Consider the following 19,178-nt stretch of genomic DNA (forward strand, 5'->3'; position numbering starts at 1 on the left):
GCAATCTGAACGGTTGGTTTTCACCAAGGTGAATAAATTAAAGAGCGAAGGTCTCCTTTTTGGCAACATTTTCCTTACCGAGCGAAGTCTCAACTAGAACAATAAGAGGAGGCTCACAAAATTTTTTCTGAGTTGTAAATTAACAAAAGATGGTATATAAAGTGTTAGAACTAGTGCATGGTCAATAAGCGCTAGGTACATAAAGTGGATTGAGATCATCCACTAGTGAGGTTTTAATTTAAATGCATAACTTCTTTTCATTCAAACTTGAGAAATCATGATGGCTTAAGTTATAGTAAAGCTACATTTACTCGACTCTAATAAAGAGTATGGTTTATTCCTTTACCTGTTAACCTAATTTTTAATGCAGATGTAACTATTCAATATTTCGATCACATGTACTAGCTACTAATGTGACTAGAAATATATTTTGCCTTTTGTCATTTATGGACACTGGTTTTTACTTCAATAGTTGATAGATTAAAGCTATTATCTCCTTTACTTTTTTTTATATGATAGAAGCCCCCTGCGTCATAGGACGCGAGGCATCAGAGACACTCTCTTGATCGTCCATCAACTCTAAGAAGACGCACCGATGCGATTCAGCTAGCCACCCAAACCTCCTTCCGTTCCCATTGTCTCCTTCCCTTTTGCCTTTCAACAAAGTGCTAATGCTAACCAGTCCAATCATTTGTTTTCTTAGCCCAGGAGAAATTCTTCAAACGAAACCGAAAGTTACGAGGAAAGGACATGGACGGTCACGGTAGCTTGAGCTCGCCGCGGCCGCTCCAACCGGAGAAGACGGCGTAACCACGGTAACGCGACAAGCTCTCCCGCGCTGCCACCTGTCCGCTGAAACCATCTCTAACGGTCAATCACCCCTCCACTGCCCGCCACACCCGGGCCCCCACGCTCACCCCCCGCACCGGATCCCGCCACCACCTCGCCGCGGCGCGCCGGCACCCCACCTCCCCGCCGACGCGCCGCGCCCCCGAGCGCCCGAGCGAGCCGCCGGGGCCGATCTGCACCCCCCGTCCGATGCGCCGCCCCAATGCCCGCGGCGAGCCCAAGGAACAAACCCTAGCTCCCGCCCCCTCCCCCGCCGCCCCGATCAAGATGGGCTCCCAGCGGCGGCAGCCCAGCAGCTCCCGCCGCCGCGTCACCGGCGCCCTCGCGCTCCTCGCCGCGTCCGCGCTCGCCCTGCTCCTCCTCGCGTCCCGCTCGGTGCCCCCGAGGTACGGCGTCATCATCGACGCCGGCAGCACGGGGAGCCGCGTCCATGTCATCGCCTACCGCACCGGTCCGGGCCGGGGCGTGCCCCCGCAGCTGGACTGGGCGCGCACGGCCTCGCTGAAGGCGAACCCGGGGCTGTCGTCCTTCGCGGCGGATCCCGACGGCGCGGGGCTGTCGCTGGCCCCGCTGGTGGATTTTGCGCGGCGCCGCGTGCCGCGGGAGAGGTGGGCGGACACCGAGGTGCGGCTCATGGCCACTGCAGGGCTCCGGCTTCTCGATGCCGCGGTGGCGGAGTCCGTTCTGGAGTCATGCAGGGGCGCGCTTCGCCAATCGGGGTTCCTGTTTCAGGACAAATGGGCCACTGTGATCTCAGGCATGTTGCATAGTAAATTGCTCAGCTTTTATCTAATTTTGGTTCTATGTGACGGAAATGTGTTGAATTGGAGCTCTTGCATGCAATGGATCAGTATAGCTGGAAGTACATCCGCTGAATTTGGGAGCTTGCATTTCAGTACAATTGGACGCAGTTGTGTTGAATTGGTGTAGTGCACGTTTTGTTGAATTGAATTTTGTGTCTTCACTAAGCTGACCATGTGAGTACATCAAAATGCTGTGTAGGGGCTGAGGAAGGGATATACGCGTGGGTTGCAGCAAATTATGCATTGGGGACACTAGGTGGTGATCCACACGACACCACTGGGATAATTGAGCTTGGTGGGGCTTCTGTTCAGGTTCCGTGTATTGCTTTCATACTAAGGAATGGATCCTCCTACACTGACATTTTGTGAGGTCTTTACTTGATTCCTATTTGTGATCAAACAGGTGACTTTTGTTACGGGTGAGCCTTTGCCTCCGGAATTCTCTCATGTGCTTAAGTTTGGTGATGTCTCATATAATCTGTACAGCAACAGCTTTTTGCAACTTGGTCTGGTGAGTTGTGTGCATAAATATGGATCTTTTCTGTCCATTATCTGTTATGAACTTATGATCATTTTCTTAAATTGCATATTGCAAAGTTTCACAGAAGTATAGAACAACCTGCACCTTACCCACGACACACTTTATGTTCTTTTAAGTGCACCTTTGCTATTATTTTGTAAGTTCTGAATGTTTTCTCTGATTCTGTCTGCAGAATGTAGCATACGAGTCACTCCATGACTTGCTCAGCTCACCTGGCCTTAAATCAAGTAAGTCAATTGGTTCAATTCATATTTACCTTTCCAATGTGAAATAACAAAGTAGCACACAAGTATAGGCTGTTTGAACTCCATTCAGTTATAATCCTTTTTTTTTATGGTAACCAGAGGAGAGCAACACGAACACACAAACACCAGCACAACATAATCACTAAAATACACTCACAGACAGAGGAAGACATCAAAGAACCACACACACACACAACAGAAATATACTTTATTATACTTGATAACTTTTTAGCATGACACATTGCTCATGTTTATTTTTTTCTTTTGTAAATGTCCCTTGTTGGGTTTCATCTATAGTCTTCCCCAACTTAGTTGGGATGGTCTTTCAAAAAACAAAAAAAAGTTGGGATAAAAGGCTCTATTGCTGTTGTATTCTTCATCTGTGTCCATAGTCCATGTCCTATGACTTGCCCTACTATACATGTATATATATTGTCTAAAGCTATTCCAAATATAACTCCAGAATAATTCTTCAGTCATCATGTCTGATTTGATTATGCAGTGGCCACACATTTAATTACTCAAACGAAATACAAAGATCCTTGCACACCGAGGGGGTTTACGAGTATGGTGGGATCAGTTAAACTTCCTGTTAGTGTTCTTGATCCAAAGGTTGGGTACAGACCTTTTGCTCATGCTGTGGGGAACTTCTCTGAGTGCAGATCTGCAGCACTAACACTATTGCAAAAAGGAAAAGGTAGCCATCTGTTCTTATACCTCGTGGAGTTTTACATTTCCGTTTTTTTCTTTTTTCCTTTTTTTTTGGCCTTCTTCAGAAGTGCTTCCCTTTTCTTCATATTTGTTTGCTGAATTCAGCAGGGAACAATGAGAGTAGACTCTACTTTGTAGAGACAACTGCTTCTACTATAGATAAAAAGAGTCCTGCATTACTCATGAGATTTAGCCTGTGTTCATCTCGGGGTTAAAAGCTTGGCTACTGACTCAGACAGAATAGGTTAACTTTATCATTTTGTGTTTGATTGTAAACTAGTTAGGACAAAATGTCATTTTGTAATGTTAGTAAACTCAATTTGCAGAAGTGGCAATTTGTCTTAAACAGTTTAATGTACATAGAGGTTTTTGACACCCATACCCCTTGGAAAAAGGCAGGTACTAAAATTATAACTGGGGGAGTACCAAAATTCGGTACATGAGGCACTAATTTTCAGTGACTCAAGTTATAAATAGTGGTGCCTCTCCAAGGATGGTCTCATGAATATAAGCCTTGGTGCACTCTCATTCTCAGTTTGTTTCATGGCATAATAGAAGTGACTGAGTGGTCTTTGCAGACGGATGTGCATATCATGAATGCCGCCTTGGAGCAGCATTTGTACCAGAGCTGGAAGGGAAATTTTTGGCAACGGAAAACTTTTACCATACTTCAAAGGTGTGATCCTTTCTCTTTGGTTGGAGTCTTCTTAAAAAGTTATATTTTAAACTTAATGCAGGAAAAACAGCGGAAGCAACATTTCTGTCACGATTCTCCATTTTCTTTCATTTTCAATATTCAGTCACAGATGGTACACTATTCATTTCTGATATTTGATCGCTTGACAGTTCTTTGGTCTGCATTCAAAGTCCTTCCTTTCTGATCTGATGGTGGCTGGGGAGAAGTTTTGCCATGGGGATTGGTCAAAGATTAAGAAGAAGTACAGTTCTTTCGATGAGGGAGAGCTGCTTCTCTTTTGTTTCTCGTCAGCATATATTATTGCTTTACTACATGATTCTCTAAAAATGCCGCTGGATCATAAGAGGTGAAGCCTTTTCTACAGTTTTATTCTTTGTTTCAAACTTGAATATTTACATGAGTTTTGTTTCAGGATTGATGTTGTAAATCAAATCCACGGTGTGCCTGTTGACTGGGCATTAGGTGCTTTCATTGTGCAAACAGCGTTGAACCGGACAGAGTACTCAGACTCATCAGTTTCATATCTAAACAGCTATGACTCTTCTGGCTTGGCACCACTTTTCTTGATTACAGCTGTGGTTGTATTTACAGCATTCTCCATCCTGAGGTGGAGAAGGCCTCAGCTGAAGACGATCTACGACATGGAGAAAGGCCGGTACATCATAACCAGGGTCAGCCGATGAGCTTCGCACGTCGGCGCTGGGAATGGGTGGACTTTCTGCAGCGGAGCACCAGCAACCGTGTATGTAGATTTTCGTAAATTGATTTTTTACCCGTTGGCCAACCATGCATCGTCGCACGGCCTTGCAGAATTAACCGGAGTTCAAGCAGCAGCCCTTGTGTATGATAGGACGATCTGGGTTGCGGCAGCATTCTTGCTCGCTCTGGGACGTGTTATTCCTGAACTGCTGTTGATGTAATTACAGTTTTGTGCATGGGCAGTCATGATACATAGAGCCGGCAAAACGGTTTTCCTTCTTGTGATGTAATCCTGAGATCTCAATGATCAATAGAAGTTCTCTGCCACGGATGTCTGGCCAGTTGTATCTTCATTTCCTGTCGCCAAACGATGTATGGTTCTTGTCCAATTTTAAGTTTCGGTAGATTTTATTAAGGAAAAAGTTCATTTTATTACCCTGAACCAATTCATTTCTCTGAGCTGCGACCTCTAGGAGTGGGCAAACACAAAGATTTATGCGTTTAGCTCAGCCTAGAGGTAAAGTTACATGTGATGGAATCTGCCCATCCATGAGAGTCTTGGACTTGATACGGGTGCATGTATTTTTTTTAATTTATTTTAGGATTTAACTGGCACTGTTCTTTCAGTGGCAAAAGCTACGCTCCCATCGACAGCTGGGTAGTGTTGCGTACGTGTATTTATAGGGTCAAATTTGCATGTGTATATGCTCCCATCGACAGCTGGGTAGTGTTGCGTACGTGTATTTATAGGGTCAAATTTGCATGTGTATATATGAATGTCTGCAGTGTTTTAAAAAAAATGTGTATAAAAAAAGCTTCAGCAGCCTGTACGGAGTAAATGGGTGACTAGAAATTGTAATAGTAATCAATCCTAGTACCATTGTTTCTCTCACGAGCCCATCTCGCGGGTGGCCATACGTAATTCGAAAGTCAACTTAGTAAGATCCATTTATTGATTCGTTATTTTTATTTGATCTCATTATTTTCTTGCACAAGTGTTTCGCCACAATTTTGATAAAGCTAGCGTGGCTAACAATTAGGCCTGTTGAGGAGAAAATCCGACCTGCCAAACGGCATCGGCCACGTACGGTTGGTGAAACTTCGTTGTCTAATCATGGCCGCCGACATAATAGGCCTCCCTCACGACAGGATCCAAAGGACCCGCTTGTCAGCGCCTTAAATCGAGACATCACGAAACGTGTACGCATCACGGACCGCCGTGCATGCGTCGAGGGCATTCCGGCACGTACTCGACTGTTCGTGTCGCAAGGATCAGGCGCGAATCGGAACTCCACCGTCCCTCACGGGTCCGACTCGACCGCAAAGTCGGCGCAAGCTTCGCTTCGGTCTCGGCCGCCTCCCCTGCACAAGTATGCGACAATAAAAGGGACGACACGTCCACGCTCCGCCTTCACCAAATCACCCGCGCGCGAAACAAAGCAGCAGGTTGCCAGGTTCCCTCCGTGCTCGAAGACGCGATCCGATCCGTTCCTCTAGCAGCGAGCCGTGCCACCGACGAGATCCATGGCGGCGGAGAAGCAGGAGGTCACCACCGGCGCGACGCCGATGTGTGCCAACGGCTGCGGCTTCTTCGGGAGCGCCGCGACCAAAAACTTGTGCTCCCAGTGCTACAAGGAGCACGAGATCAAGACCGCCGCCGTCGCTCCCGTCGCCGAGAAGAAGGTCGTCGACGCGGCGCCGGCGCCGGCAGAGGAGGGGAAGCACGAGGGGTCGTCCTCCAGCAGTGCCGCAGTCGCCGAGAAGAAGGTCGACGCGGCGCCGGCGCCGGCAGAGAAGAAGGAGAATGTCTCCTCCGCGGAGACGACGGAGAAGCACGAGGCGGCCTCCGTCGCCGCCGCTTCCGCGGCGCCCGTCATGTGCGTGAACGGGTGCAACTTCTTCGGGTCCGCGGCGACCAAGAACATGTGCTCGAGTTGCTACAGGGACTTCCTCAAGAACGCCCACGCCGTCCCCGCTGTCGCGGAGAAGGTCGAGGTCGTCGCGCCCGCGCATCAGTCGGCGCCGTCTGAAATCTCTTCTGCGGCAACGTCTAGCGCGCCGCCGAGAGTGGAGGCGCCGAGCAGGTGCGCGGGGGCGGGGTGCAAGAAGAAGGTGGGGCTGCTGGGTTTCGTCTGCCGCTGCGGCGGCACGTTCTGCTCGGTGCACCGGTACACGGACAAGCACGCCTGCGACTTCGACTACAAGACGGCCGACCGTGAGCAGATCGCCAAGAAGAACCCCCTCGTCGTGGCGCCCAAGATCAACAAGATCTGATGCAGACGGGGACGAAGATTTGATGCGATCGGAGACGACGAAGAGTAGTGCAAGGCTGGTAGTGGTGATGATAGTTGATAGCTAGGTTGTTTTTTCTTCCAATGTGTTAGAACTTCGAACCTTTTTTTGTAGGCAATCAAGTTCAGTTCTCGTTATTCCCAATAAACAACATCGATGTAATGTTCCCGGTTAGTGCAAGTTTAGAGTTGCAATGCATATAATAATTAATATTCTTTGATGAAACTATTATTGGTAACAAATTTGTAAGGGGTCATAGATTTTGTAAAGTAGCAAATAAACGAGTTCTAGAACTAAATCCTAAAATCATCAGGCTACACAAACGTAGTGAAAAGATCTTGTATTCACTATTCAGCAAAATTGGCAAACAAGGCCTTCTTCGTTGGTCAGATGGTGATGAAGGGAGCCAAGATTATATTCTATGGAAGACGAAAGCCCCTTGCAAATGCAAATTCTTGGGCTGGCTTTTTCACGTAAGATCTTGGACGGTGGACAGGCATCAGTGCCATAGATTTCAAGATAACAGCACTGTATGCATGAGCGTGAGACCACGAACCACTCCAGCAATGCTCTTACAGTAGTAAGGAGGTGTGGTTCAGGTTACTCGGTCGGTCTTCATACGCTGACACCAATGTCTTACTCCAATTTTGGTGACTGGTGGCATCAAGTAGGCGCATCGCCAAGGAACACCGAAAGGCATCTGATTTTGCTGCTTGCCTCTTGGATGATTCAGTGCGTGAAGGGAACAATGGTATCTTCAAGAGCACTTCGTCGCTGCCACCTAGCTTAGTAGTCTAAAAAGTTCTGGAGGAAGGCCAATGTTGGCTCTGGAGGCGGTAGATCGATGTACTCTCCTAGTCTCCTCTATAAGAGTTCAAGACTCACTATGAAGCTTCGGTACAATGTTCAACAGACAGTACTCCAGATGATCAGAGACCAAAGAAGATAAAAAATTTCCTAGCAGGATGGCACGTTCTAGCTTTGTAGGACCTGCAATCAGCCAGCGTCTATGCATTCAGAAAGAAAACCTTTGGGACTCCGGACTCCTAGCTATAGGCTATAGCTGATTTTGCGTGGGCTAGAACAGAAAGGGGCCGCGAACCTGCTAATGGGCTGGGCGCGCATGGCCACATGAAGCCCAGCTGAGCGTCTGCCTGCTCGCGGCTCGCCTCGTCGTCATTGTCTCAATCTCGCGGTCTCGCTCGCCCGCACTATGCACTAGCAGTCTAGGCGTCAGGGATTCGACGCGAAGAGGAAAGGGATTCGAGACAAGCACACCGGCGGTAGCTGGGGCGGCCGCCCCACGTCGCCTACACGTACTATAACAATTTTTGTAATTTATAACAAATTTTGTAATTTATGATGGACAAATTTCGTCACAAATCAGTGTTTATGGCATTTTAAAATTCCATCATATATTGAGCGTGATTGATTAACTTGTGTGACGTTTATACAAAATCATCACATCGACTCAATATGTAACCTTTTTATTTGTCATAGAATAACTTTAGAGTCGCTTAACCCAACTCAAGTCCAATATTAATGATGAAAAAAACGTCACAAACAGTTCCCACTTGAGGTAAATATCCATCACAAATTGAATATTTATGTCGGATGACGAAGAATATGACGTGCCTGCCATCGTGGATGCGGCGTGGCCACCTAATTGCAGCCTTTAAGTTTTGGGCTTTGCTTATGTTGCTTCTTTTTGTCTTGCCTATTTTTACATTGTGTTTTTAGGTCCAATTATTTTTAGACTCCATTCATTATGGGCCAACAAATTCAGCCCAATTCCATACTAAACAAGCCATAATATATGTCACTCACCAAAATTACAATTCAATATATACCAGCCGTTCAACAATTTTGCTTCAGGTATATACACCAAAATATTGGCTTTGAGTTTGTTGGCCGGGGGAGTGAGGTCGTAACCAAGTTTGTGGCCCTTTTGGCTCTGGATTTGTTGGATAGAAGAATGATAAAGAGAGAAAGAAGAAAGACCATTGATCTGCCTATTTTCAGACATTTTACGGTAGCAACAATCATAAATACATGTATTATTTTCTTAAAAAATTATGGTTTCATGTTACGTATCTGATGTATTTTGAGATTTGATCTGCAAAGAAAATAACCTTTTAAATTCGCAAGAAAGAAAGGAAAAATCTCTAGAGCCTGGAGTCCCTTATCCCGCGTGCCTTCCGGAAGTCCCAACGGTATCGATGGCTTCGCCGCCGTGCCTCCTCCGCCTCCGCCCCTGCCCGCCGTCGTGCCTCCGATCTCGCAGCAGATCCCAGTGCCTCCATCTCTCCAAGCAGAGCCTGCACCCACTTACCTCGCCAAGACCATGCCTACTTCCAGTGGGGGCGCCAGTAGCAGAGCGGCTCGTGCCGCGGCCGCCGGGTACCGGCCGGTGGACGGGCATCTTCGCCTGCCGATGCTCCTACGATGCCGAGAACGGGCCGCCCACGCCTCCACCAGATAGGGTGCTTGCTCTACGAAATTCTGTGCTGTGGGTGTAGCGATGAAATTTGTGAGCCTTTTTGAGAGTTCGGTTGAAAATTGTAATTAGTTGTCTTGGGATGGCGTTGTTTTGGTAGGAGGAAAGCTCGGATGAGTGGCCTGTCCTTCGCCGGTGGGATGTGCCGTGGGAGTGGCCAACCATTTCCCTCACCATGGTGGCATGTGCAGTAAGGTAAAAAAACCACTCCCACGGGTGTTGTGTAAGGAAAAAAAATATTTGTGCAAATAAGTAATGAGGAGACTAGTTTGTGGCGTCTGTTCTCAAGAATGAAGCAATATTCTACCATGATTGCAATCCGGAATAACTAAAGCATGTTGAATTGCAAGTGCCTCCTTGAAAATGTTGCTGAATGTTATTTAGACAGCTTTCTTTTGACAGGAATGGTTGAGCAATCTATTTTGGAGCAGTTTGGTTTTCAAGTTGGGGAGGCAACTCTAGATGAGAAGGCAGAAGTACTCTTCTTGGGACAATTGTATGGATCGAAGTTCCTGCCCCTCTGTATACACTACATTTATCAGAGTTTGTCATTCAGCTTCTGAATAATCTGCATGCACGTTTCCTTGCCATTTTCTGTTTTTTGCAAGTGCAGTAGCACGACGGTTGTTGTGCTTGGATCTATATTTGGCATCACCAGTACCTTTCGACCATTCTCAGATGATATCTTTCGTTACAGTAAGAATTTGATCTTGTTATTTTTACTTTCATATTCTTGCTTATACGTCTGTCCCACATTTGTTTCTTTCCCAAGATTAGCTTGCTAAATAGTAAATAATAGAATTGTTTCTAGATATTTTAATGGACAAAGACAGAATAACCTAATACCTAATTCACCTAGTGTGTTTGCTTGTGGCATCAATAGTATGGTTGAGTAGTGGGTGTTCAGTTTGTTCTTAAGCACTGGACAATGGTCTTCTGATGCAATTTTATCATTTGATTTTTCAGAATTCGAGGAACCACTTAAACTGCAAAATGGTTGGCTTTTGTGGGCTGGAATCGGCCTTCTTGTTGCAATAATTGCTATTGCTTTAGCTGGAGCTGCAATGACATTTTTGAATGGTGAAACACCACAAAGAGAGGTACCCATGCTTCCATAACTATCTATTATCCATCTTATTGGGCAGTTTGAATGTTATGCAATGTCCTTCCTACTGTAACCAGAAAAATTTCTTAGCAGTTGAAGTATGACTATGATGAACTAACTCTTCTATAGAATTTTAGATGGAAAAATTTCACAAATTGGTAAGCAGTTTCTCCCGTTTCCCTGCTTTAACTTCATGCGCCTAGTTCTTGTATGCTTGGCGTTGTCTGCTATCTGCATAACATACCAATTGACTAATTGAGTGAAGCAATGGCAGCGCACAGAGAGACTTGGGGAGACTTTGTCAGGAACTCAGATGGTGTCCCCATTATAGTGCGTCAGCTAAATAAATTCCTAGATACAACAAAGACACTGAAAAAAGCAAACTATATAACATACAACATAAATGATAAAGTCAAGCATGTTAATAGTGAAATTTCACCACTAGTGATCCAGTTCTTGAACCTCTTCTTTCAGACTGACTCGCTAGTCATTCTATTGCCACTGATTGGCTCATCAGGTATCAGGTATGGTTTATCTGGCTTTCTTTTCCTGTGTTTTCGTAAGCTGTTGTTTGTCAGATATAACAAGATGAACTGACTTTGTTTTCCGGGAAAAAAATTGGTAGTACTGCCTGCCTGCTTGGCATCACTGGGATTTTGGCACCAATTCTGGAGGAAACTGTGTTTCGAGGATTTCTAATGGTGTCCTTGACTATGTGGTAAATATACATGAATTCTTGGTCAGGAGATTTCTTTCTAAAGCTTGTCTTTAGAAGTATGGCACTGTAAATTGGTGCAATCTGAAATATTGTACTATTAAGCTGTTAATAATATGTCCTGGTACAGGTTCTCTACTCCATATGCTGTGCTTATCACTGCTGCAGTATTTGCGTTCGCTCATCTTACACCAGGAGAATTTCCACAGCTTTTTGTACTTGGTAATTGCCTACAATATCGATGACTAGGCATGAGCATGACATCACAAAACGTCGTGCAGTATGCTAAACCCCTCTACCTTTATATAGTTGGACCAGACATAATGATGGATGGTCTTAGAATCACATGTAACATATAGAATTGCTGTGTTAGCATGCTTTAACATTTATAACTGACCATATTTCGTTCACCATTTTTTTCCCAACAGGTGTTGTCCTAGGATTTTCATATGCTCAAACTCGCAATCTTCTTACTCCTATTACAATACATGCTGTTTGGAACTCCGGAGTAATATTGCTGCTAACCTTTCTTCAGGTAGATCATAATACCTCAACGTTTCTCACTTCTACTTCCTCATTTTCTTTCTAGGAGTGGTCAAATGAGTTAGCGTTGATATTACTGGTCACATAGGGGAAAACATCTAAAATTCCCACCATACATTGGCAGTTAAATTTTACAACTGAATCAGACTTCTTCAAGTGTGTTTCTTATGGGTATGACAGAATAATGAAAATGCTTTGTTATTGTGCTTCAGCTGCAAGGTTATGATATAAAGGAGCTGTTGCAGGCGTCTTGAAGATTTCACTTGGTTAGCTTAATTTACACCTGCACTGCCTTCTGTGTGTGATGATTTTCAAATAGGACTAAATGATAACTCTATTAGACAATCACTTGCTTAACCGTTCAGAATTTATGCATATGATCAGGTTTGTTTTCTTTTCTATTCGAGCATTTTAATAATTTGCTCTGTTATGAAGTCAAACTTAGTTTTCAGGAGAAACCATGCTATTTGTGACGATTTAGGCAATGCGTAACGTAATTCTTTGATAAGCATATGCACTTTATGATAGATTCTAATGATTTTAATATGAGAAAACGTACACTTTGTATCTGAAACAGAGAATTTTGTTGGAATAGAATCCTAGGAGGGGAAAAAATAATCCAATGTGGCTCTTTGGACTAGTGGATTGGGTGGTTGGCTTATAGGATCCCTATGGGTTTCCTACGAAACGGCTCAATATACATGTAATTTGGAGGAAGTTTAGCTTGAGGTCGTACCACATGGAAATTTTCCTTAAGTTACCTCTATCCAAAATTATGAGCTTCTTTAAAGTGAAGCATCTAAACAAATATTGACAATTCTTGCGTTCTAGAATTTCTAAGAACCAACTGTATGTGATGCCTATTCCTATGTTTCTCATATTCCTATATTGTTTTAATCTTTAATTATTCCCTAGTTCCGTGAATTTACACACTGTACTGATTTTATGTTTCTGCGGATTGGGGATATACAGTTAACACATAGTACTGGGAAAATTAACATATCATGAGTGTCATGTACCATGCAAGATACACTTGCAAGCTTCTGGTCTGTATGAGTTGTTTTGCTCCATTGTCTGGATCAGAAAAGTTTCTACTAGAAATGGTTTCATAAAAATATTCGTTCACAGTTTTCTTTTAAATCCATGACCAAATACCAGATCAAAGCTTTAGACTAATAGATGTCACCCTTAGGCCTTAGCTTTTCCCATCGATGAAGTATTTAACTTGCTTGCTTACATGAAAATGAAACGCAGCTCTCTTTTTTCATGCATCCAACCAGTGTGGTCCTAAAACGGTATGCTTTAGGGTCATCACCAAATTATCTGGGTATCTACAGTAATAAAACATGCTAAGATGGCTCCTGCGAAGAATTATTGGGAAAACTAGGATCGAATTTGCACTACTTTAATTCAGTTGATCAATATTTAGGTATTCTGATAGTGACCCATTGCTCTTACTAGTCTGATTAATGCATGCTTGTGTGAATGCAAATTAAATAAATTTAATAAAGGCCTTGGTAAGTTAGAGTGTATTGCAAGTTATGCAATTATTTGTCTTTTGCTTGAAAGGGATCCCCTAGTGAAATTACGGGCCATTGGTTAAGGTCTGCTTGCAACTGTTTCAATTTCACAAAATGGCTATATGTAGAAGATCAACTTTCTTTTGTCTTTTTTAGCTTAGTTCAATCAATTTTCATTCGTCCAGTGGTGTTTCATATATGTCAGATTCAATCTCCAGAATCTTAATGCTAGTGTTTCTTTCCACTTTGGGGTTTCTGTATGATTGCAGACAACCGTGAATGATAGTAACATCAAGATGCAAACCAGGGGGTGGGACCTTTCAATACTGTATTATAATCAACACGGTAGCTGGTGTCTTACCTGCTAACGTTATTCAGAGGGTAAAAAAATGCTTGTGGTTCTATCGTTCGGATGATCACTTTTTTCCTGAGAACACATTATAATCCGGATGTTACATGTTTGATGTTACTTTCTTAGCAATTATTTCTCCACCGCAGCAACGATTAGAAGAAGATTAGAAGAAGAGACGTGTTGCGGATTTGGAAGAATCAGAACGGAAAATACTGCTATGTGTCATTGTGTGCATGGATAAAGATGGGTACTGTAAAGAATGTTCGTTGTATGATAGCAACTGGTTATCTGAGCTGGAGACTAGGATTGGCAGATCAGTTACAGTGACCTTTCTTGTAAGTTGTAGCATTGATGTTTTTATGTGACTCGTGTTACTTCCTTGTAAATCAGGTATGTTCAATGAGATGAAAATGGCTATAATTGTGTAGTACTACATGTAATTTGACATTTCTTGTCCTTGACTCTTCATCTATTAACCACCATTTGCTGTAATATAATGATCATTCTTATCTACTATATGCATGTAAGGCAAAGCAGATGTTTTAAATATAGATTTTTAAAACAACTCTAGGAATATAACTAAAAGCCTACCCAATATAATCATTTCCACCAAATCACCAAAATACATTAAAGTTAGGCTAACCCGTGCTCAATTTGTCAATTTTGCCAATTACAAATTGCATAACTAAATTTATTTCGTCTTGTATCAACATGTATTTTGTAGGGTTTTCTGAACAACTACAGAGCAAGTATTTGATTTTATTCTACTAAAGTAGATCGTACCAAAGCAATGCTTTCGTTGCAAGATTCCTGTATGCTCCATTCACTCTTGATGCAACTCGATTGACTAAAAATTTAAAGCACTATGACTTGCTGTCGTACAAAAGTAATAAATGGTAGTTCTCATCGTGCAAACTCTCGCTTGATTTGGACGAAATGAGATTATGGAGATGTTTACAAGGAACATCAAATTTTGCATCTTGGGATGCAACACACTGAACTTGCACGTATTTCATCTTGGAGATCCTCTTCTTTCCATATGCTACACGATTTTAAAACTTTTTGCTGTCTTATTTAATACTAAATGATAATTACTTACTCGGATCAACTTCAGGATATTAAAAAAACACAACTAGGACTAGATGAGCAATGCAGAAGGAAAGAATCCGAATGAGTTTGCCACCGAGCTATAGTTTGTAGCTGCCATAGACCTTGAGCATGCAAGCAAGAACAGACAGGAGTTGCTCTTGTCAACACGAGCAACATGGACATCTGTTCCGAGAACCGGGAACCCAAGAACAAGACATGGAGATGGCAGGCTACCTCGCTTCAGTTTGAAGGGTTTGACGTTGACCCGAACCCTGCTCTAACAATATTTGGGTTGCAGGGCCTGCAATCCCAGGCCATGGAAGGGAGACAGCAAGCGCTCCAAATCGAGATGGGGTTTGCTCTCCCAAAGCAGGGGGGATTAATGGTGTTGCCGGGAATTGTGGAGACACGGGAATGGAACAAAAACTTTGGCGGGTATTTGACTCGCGCGCACGGGCGAAACCTTGTCCTCAAGCGATTGGAGGAGGCAAAAACTCTCACCGCGTGCAGAATTTTCGCGTCATTGTCTATGATTTATAGTAATTAGTCTTGGATGCTTTTGTTTGTGTGGTATGGCTTAACACACAAAGATACATGGGAAGTGCACACTAAAGTTTTACCTTTCAGATGTGAAGCAGTTTACACATGCTGTATTGTGCTGTATACTATGTTGAAAGATCATGTGAAAGCATTGGAGAAATGGCTTACCAAAATAAGGAAATGCTGGAGAAAATACTTCAGTGCTTCTTTGCATATTCAGGAGGCACGAAAGCTAAGAACGAAATGCTGAGGAAAATACTTTAGTGCTTGTTTGAATAGTTAGGCACGAAAGCTAAGTATTTTTGGAATTCAATCTTTTGTGGCACTATATAGAAGAATAAATTCAACAATATTACATTAAATACTACTTAAATATTATGGCATCTAGGTATGTGGATCATATAAACATTGCAAAACAGAGGCAGTACTAAAAATGCTTAGTGTTTTGTACTTTTTTCTGCAGTTAGTAGGATTGGCTCACCTATTCAGCATGTCTATCCAACATTCTACGTTCAAAAGTTTCGTGATTTTATAAACATAATTTTATGGACTGTGGAATGAGCAGAAAACAATTTAATTGTGCCATGTGGAAGGAGGACCAGCCATAGCCAGCATGCCATGAAGCAAGCTGACTGTTGGAGCAAATTGGACCAGATTTCCACGGTGGCAACTCATTTGCAATAAAATTTAGTGTAACAAACTGTGCTTAGAATAAGAAGCTTCTCCATTCCAACCCTTCGCAGTGCCACACACGCTAGCTAGTTAATAAAAATATGGAGAAAGTTACACAGGTCAGGCCATCACTGTCTCTGGATAACAGAAAAGAATTTCTGAAGAGAAATCAGGTAGTAGGAAACAAACTCTTCTCTCTCTTGGTTAGGCTTATGTCAAATTCAACATAAAATGCATTTAGTGGGCACAAATTATTTTAGAATCCCAAAGCATAAGCTGACTAAAGTAATGCATACATCTACGTGGGAAGGGATTTTTGGATCCAGATACTGAAGGAATATATCTTGAAGTTCATGCAGGTAAAAGTAAACATACTTGAGAAGAGTTCCAAACTCTTGCCTGGCACCGTTGAAAATTTGAATACCAACAAACTTCGGTGTATTGGAATAGGATTTCAGTTCCTTTGTTTACCTGGGGAGGCTCAAACTGGTAAATGAAATCTAGACGAGAGTGAAGCACTGTTGTTTAGTTTAAGGATTGTTTTGACTGCCGTACTTGAGTATTCTAAGTGTGAACCGAAAGGGACTGGGATTTCCTGATGCTGGCTGAGCTTGTCTTCGTTGAGATACTAATCCATCATTAAACAATTCATGACAGCTTCAAATAGAGAAGGAACTAAATACACTTCTTTAATCCTTCAGAGTTGTGGGCCTCATCCAGTCATTCCTAGCAGCTCTGGCTTTTCATATATATACACATGGTGTGTATTAGATTTGCAAGTGCAATAGTATACAGCTCTTGGTGGTTGTCTTCACCTCACAAGCTTCATCCTTGAAAGCCATTCATTAGAAACTGCACAAGTAGTACAAGAGCAGGCTTAATTTGTAAGCTTGTAACAATCAGCAAGCAGGCTTCAAGCTTCATCTCTTTGTTCTTATGGAGGCCAGAAATGATATCAATATGGACAGGTCAGATGAGATCCTCATGCCCGGGTTCCGGTTTCACCCGACTGATGAAGAACTGGTCAGCTTCTACCTCAAGAGGAAGATCCAGCAAAAGCCTATCTCCATTGAGCTCATCAGGCAGCTGGACATCTACAAATATGATCCATGGGATCTCCCAAGTAAGCTGCCACCAACTTCAGAACTTCTTACACCTTTTGTCCATGAATGTATTGGACTTTTGTGAACTATGAACTTCAAATATTTTCACTCGAGATAACATCAAAAGATGTAGTGAATAAGTTTGCAGTTTTTCATTTCTGACTCCGTTGTTCTTGTTCATCGACAGAGCTTGCGAGCACTGGTGAGAAAGAGTGGTACTTCTATTGTCCGAGGGACAGGAAATACCGCAACAGCGTGAGACCAAACAGAGTCACAGCAGCTGGGTTCTGGAAGGCCACAGGGACAGACAGGCCTATCTACTCCTCTGAGGGTACCAAGTGCATAGGCCTGAAGAAGTCTCTTGTGTTCTACAAAGGGAGAGCGGCAAGAGGGATGAAAACTGACTGGATGATGCATGAATTCAGGCTCCCTTCACTTAACGATCCCTCGCTCCCCAAGCGACCCATTGACAAGACCATTCCACTCAATGTAAGCACTATCAATTCATATTGTGCAGTTCAAAAGAGCTGGATTTAAATGTCATGTCCAGTTTTCTGAAAGAGGTTTTTCTTTTGTGCCACAAACAGGACTCCTGGACTATCTGTAGGATCTTCAAGAAGACCAGCTCCATGGCGCAACGAGCGCTGTCGCACACCTGGGGGCCTCCACTGCCAGGTGCAACTGAGGCAGAGATGTTCGCTGCGTTCCAGTCAGTGCAAGCTTCAGAGTTTGCTCTGGAGAGCTCCTCTTGCTCACTGCAAGCTGCACAACCTGCACCTGCAAGTCAGTTCACCAGCAGACATGGCTTGCAAGGTCACCAGCAGAACAAGGTGAACAATCCATCTCTAGACGGCTCTTCTTGCAAGCTCATCAACTTCAACTGCAGCCAGTCCCTAGAACCCCAGAACTTCCCCATCAGCAGCTTCCCTTTCGAAGTGCAAACATCGCAGAAGACCACAGCCGCTGCGCCAATGTTCTTCAGCACACAGCCTGATCATCAGCTCAGTGGATTTGTGGTCGATTCTTCTGCCGATGTCAATGGCGGCATCGGTAGCAGGAGCCAGGACTCATCCACCAGGAAGCCTGGCAATGGCTTCAGCATGAACAGCAGTGACTGGGAAGCTGTGGGAAGGATCAACTTCCCTTTTGATCTGGGTGCAGATTCTGCAGAGGACTGGAGATGCAACATACCCTGGGAGTCCTTCCTGAGCCCAGCTGCTGTCCAGACTGAGCTACCACACTAGAGCAGTTTGATACTTGCATTGCATTACAAAGAGTGAGAGGTACTTCTATTTCATAGGTTACATGTACAGATGCTGAGTGAGTGAGTTGCCTTCATCTGTTAGCATTGCTGTTAGCTGCAGAGACATATATTTTTGTTCAGTTTTGGTTAGGGGTGCCATGTACATACTGTGAGCAGTGAGCTATACTTGTTAACAGCAAAGCTAACAGAGAGAAGGAACCCTGTGTTGTACTTGTACATACATTATTTTCAGTGTTATGAGATGATATTGCACTTTCAGTGCGAAAACGTGAGTTTCTGAGTGTGAAAATATTGGGCGTGTTTCAATACTTGTATCAACGTAACAATATCAAGCATCATCTGTTGGTCTCACATAACCTGTGAAATTGTTGAATTTGTCCAGGCTGAGCTGCCATGCCACGTCAGGGCAGTTTGCAATTTGCTTTGCACTAGTCTACAGAGAGATACTATTCATAGGTTAGTTAAAAAAAAAAAGATACTATTCATAGGTCCCATGTACAGTGTGCGAATTGCCTTCAACTGTTAGCCTCAGAAGCATTTTTTTTTCAGCTTTTAGTTTGGGGTGCCATGTTCATACCGTAAGCTACTATACCATTGTCGACAGAAATGCTAACAGATAAGCTTTTTGTGCTATGGTGATATCATGTTGCACTTGAGTGCAAAATTGTTGGGGCGCCTAATTGAATAAATCCTTAGGGTACCGATCGACAAAACAATATTAAGCTTTGGCATTGGCTGGTGTCACAATCGTGTACAAACATCAGAGGAAAATATCGAAGGGTGGTTTCGCTGTTGCATAGTTAATAGAGAAAGCAAGAAAATGGTTCCAACAGTGCACAGTTGATTTGAACAATTAAACGGTTAAGAATTTTGCTTACAGTAGCAATAAAATAGGCACAATGGTCATGCAAGAAATGGCATAGAACAGAAGAGCAACAGGT

The 19,178-nt window shown here is 43.5% G+C and overlaps 4 protein-coding genes across 10 annotated transcripts; all 4 read left to right on the forward strand.

Moving 5' to 3' along the window:
* The first annotated feature begins 819 nt into the window (after window positions 1-819).
* LOC117861250 (probable apyrase 6) lies at window positions 820-4,898 on the forward strand. 3 transcript variants are annotated; one of them, XM_034744775.2, is made up of 9 exons: window positions 820-1,606; window positions 1,852-1,964; window positions 2,056-2,163; window positions 2,366-2,420; window positions 2,941-3,135; window positions 3,728-3,825; window positions 3,996-4,192; window positions 4,259-4,345; window positions 4,420-4,898. In XM_034744775.2, the coding sequence occupies exons 1-9, from the start codon at window positions 1,039-1,041 to the stop codon at window positions 4,604-4,606; spliced, it is 1,608 nt and encodes a 535-aa protein (XP_034600666.1). In that variant the 5' UTR covers window positions 820-1,038; the 3' UTR covers window positions 4,607-4,898. The 3 variants fall into 3 exon arrangements, with proteins under 3 accessions (XP_034600666.1, XP_072150546.1, XP_034600667.1); XM_034744776.2 differs by having other exon boundaries at window positions 918-1,606; window positions 4,438-4,898; XM_072294445.1 differs by having other exon boundaries at window positions 917-1,606; window positions 4,259-4,898.
* Window positions 4,899-5,988: 1,090 nt separating this feature from the next.
* LOC117862140 (zinc finger A20 and AN1 domain-containing stress-associated protein 9) lies at window positions 5,989-7,037 on the forward strand. Its single transcript, XM_034745655.2, has one exon. It carries the CDS (start codon window positions 6,070-6,072, stop codon window positions 6,817-6,819), a length of 750 nt encoding a protein of 249 aa, XP_034601546.1. The 5' UTR covers window positions 5,989-6,069; the 3' UTR covers window positions 6,820-7,037.
* A 1,948-nt stretch (window positions 7,038-8,985) lies between these two features.
* LOC117861157 (uncharacterized) lies at window positions 8,986-14,009 on the forward strand. Of its 5 annotated transcripts, none has more exons than XR_004641705.2 (12): window positions 8,986-9,320; window positions 9,435-9,529; window positions 9,723-9,830; window positions 9,948-10,030; window positions 10,301-10,434; window positions 10,914-10,963; window positions 11,065-11,157; window positions 11,285-11,376; window positions 11,583-11,689; window positions 11,910-11,963; window positions 13,487-13,598; window positions 13,696-14,009. XR_004641705.2 is itself a non-coding variant. In XM_034744663.2 (11 exons), the coding sequence occupies exons 1-10, from the start codon at window positions 9,057-9,059 to the stop codon at window positions 11,949-11,951; spliced, it is 1,068 nt and encodes a 355-aa protein (XP_034600554.1). In that variant the 5' UTR covers window positions 8,986-9,056; the 3' UTR covers window positions 11,952-11,963; window positions 13,487-14,009. The 5 variants fall into 5 exon arrangements, 3 of the variants coding, with proteins under 3 accessions (XP_034600554.1, XP_034600555.1, XP_034600556.1); XR_004641706.2 differs by having other exon boundaries at window positions 13,716-14,009; XM_034744663.2 differs by having other exon boundaries at window positions 13,487-14,009.
* Window positions 14,010-16,330: 2,321 nt separating this feature from the next.
* On the forward strand, window positions 16,331-19,026 carry LOC117861447 (protein FEZ). The gene is made up of 3 exons (XM_034745007.2): window positions 16,331-16,993; window positions 17,161-17,462; window positions 17,561-19,026. Exons 1-3 carry the CDS (start codon window positions 16,807-16,809, stop codon window positions 18,215-18,217), a joined length of 1,146 nt encoding a protein of 381 aa, XP_034600898.1. The 5' UTR covers window positions 16,331-16,806; the 3' UTR covers window positions 18,218-19,026.
* Window positions 19,027-19,178: the final 152 nt, after the last annotated feature.

This window comes from Setaria viridis, chromosome 6 (assembly GCF_005286985.2).
Source record: "Setaria viridis chromosome 6, Setaria_viridis_v4.0, whole genome shotgun sequence".
NCBI lineage: Eukaryota > Viridiplantae > Streptophyta > Magnoliopsida > Poales > Poaceae > Setaria > Setaria viridis.

Coding starts and splice junctions, on each gene's coding strand:
- LOC117861250 (XM_034744775.2), top strand. CDS start 1,039: ATGCGCCGCCCCAATGCCCGCGGCGAGCCCAAGGAACAAACCCTAGCT. Junction 1,607..1,851: donor ATGGGCCACTGTGATCTCAG/GCATGTTGCATA, acceptor AATGCTGTGTAG/GGGCTGAGGAAGGGATATAC. Junction 2,421..2,940: donor CTCACCTGGCCTTAAATCAA/GTAAGTCAATTG, acceptor TTGATTATGCAG/TGGCCACACATTTAATTACT.
- LOC117862140 (XM_034745655.2), top strand. CDS start 6,070: ATGGCGGCGGAGAAGCAGGAGGTCACCACCGGCGCGACGCCGATGTGT.
- LOC117861157 (XM_034744663.2), top strand. CDS start 9,057: ATGGCTTCGCCGCCGTGCCTCCTCCGCCTCCGCCCCTGCCCGCCGTCG. Junction 10,435..10,913: donor GTGAAACACCACAAAGAGAG/GTACCCATGCTT, acceptor CTCTTCTTTCAG/ACTGACTCGCTAGTCATTCT. Junction 11,690..11,909: donor TGCTGCTAACCTTTCTTCAG/GTAGATCATAAT, acceptor ATTGTGCTTCAG/CTGCAAGGTTATGATATAAA.
- LOC117861447 (XM_034745007.2), top strand. CDS start 16,807: ATGGAGGCCAGAAATGATATCAATATGGACAGGTCAGATGAGATCCTC. Junction 16,994..17,160: donor TGATCCATGGGATCTCCCAA/GTAAGCTGCCAC, acceptor GTTCATCGACAG/AGCTTGCGAGCACTGGTGAG. Junction 17,463..17,560: donor ACAAGACCATTCCACTCAAT/GTAAGCACTATC, acceptor TGCCACAAACAG/GACTCCTGGACTATCTGTAG.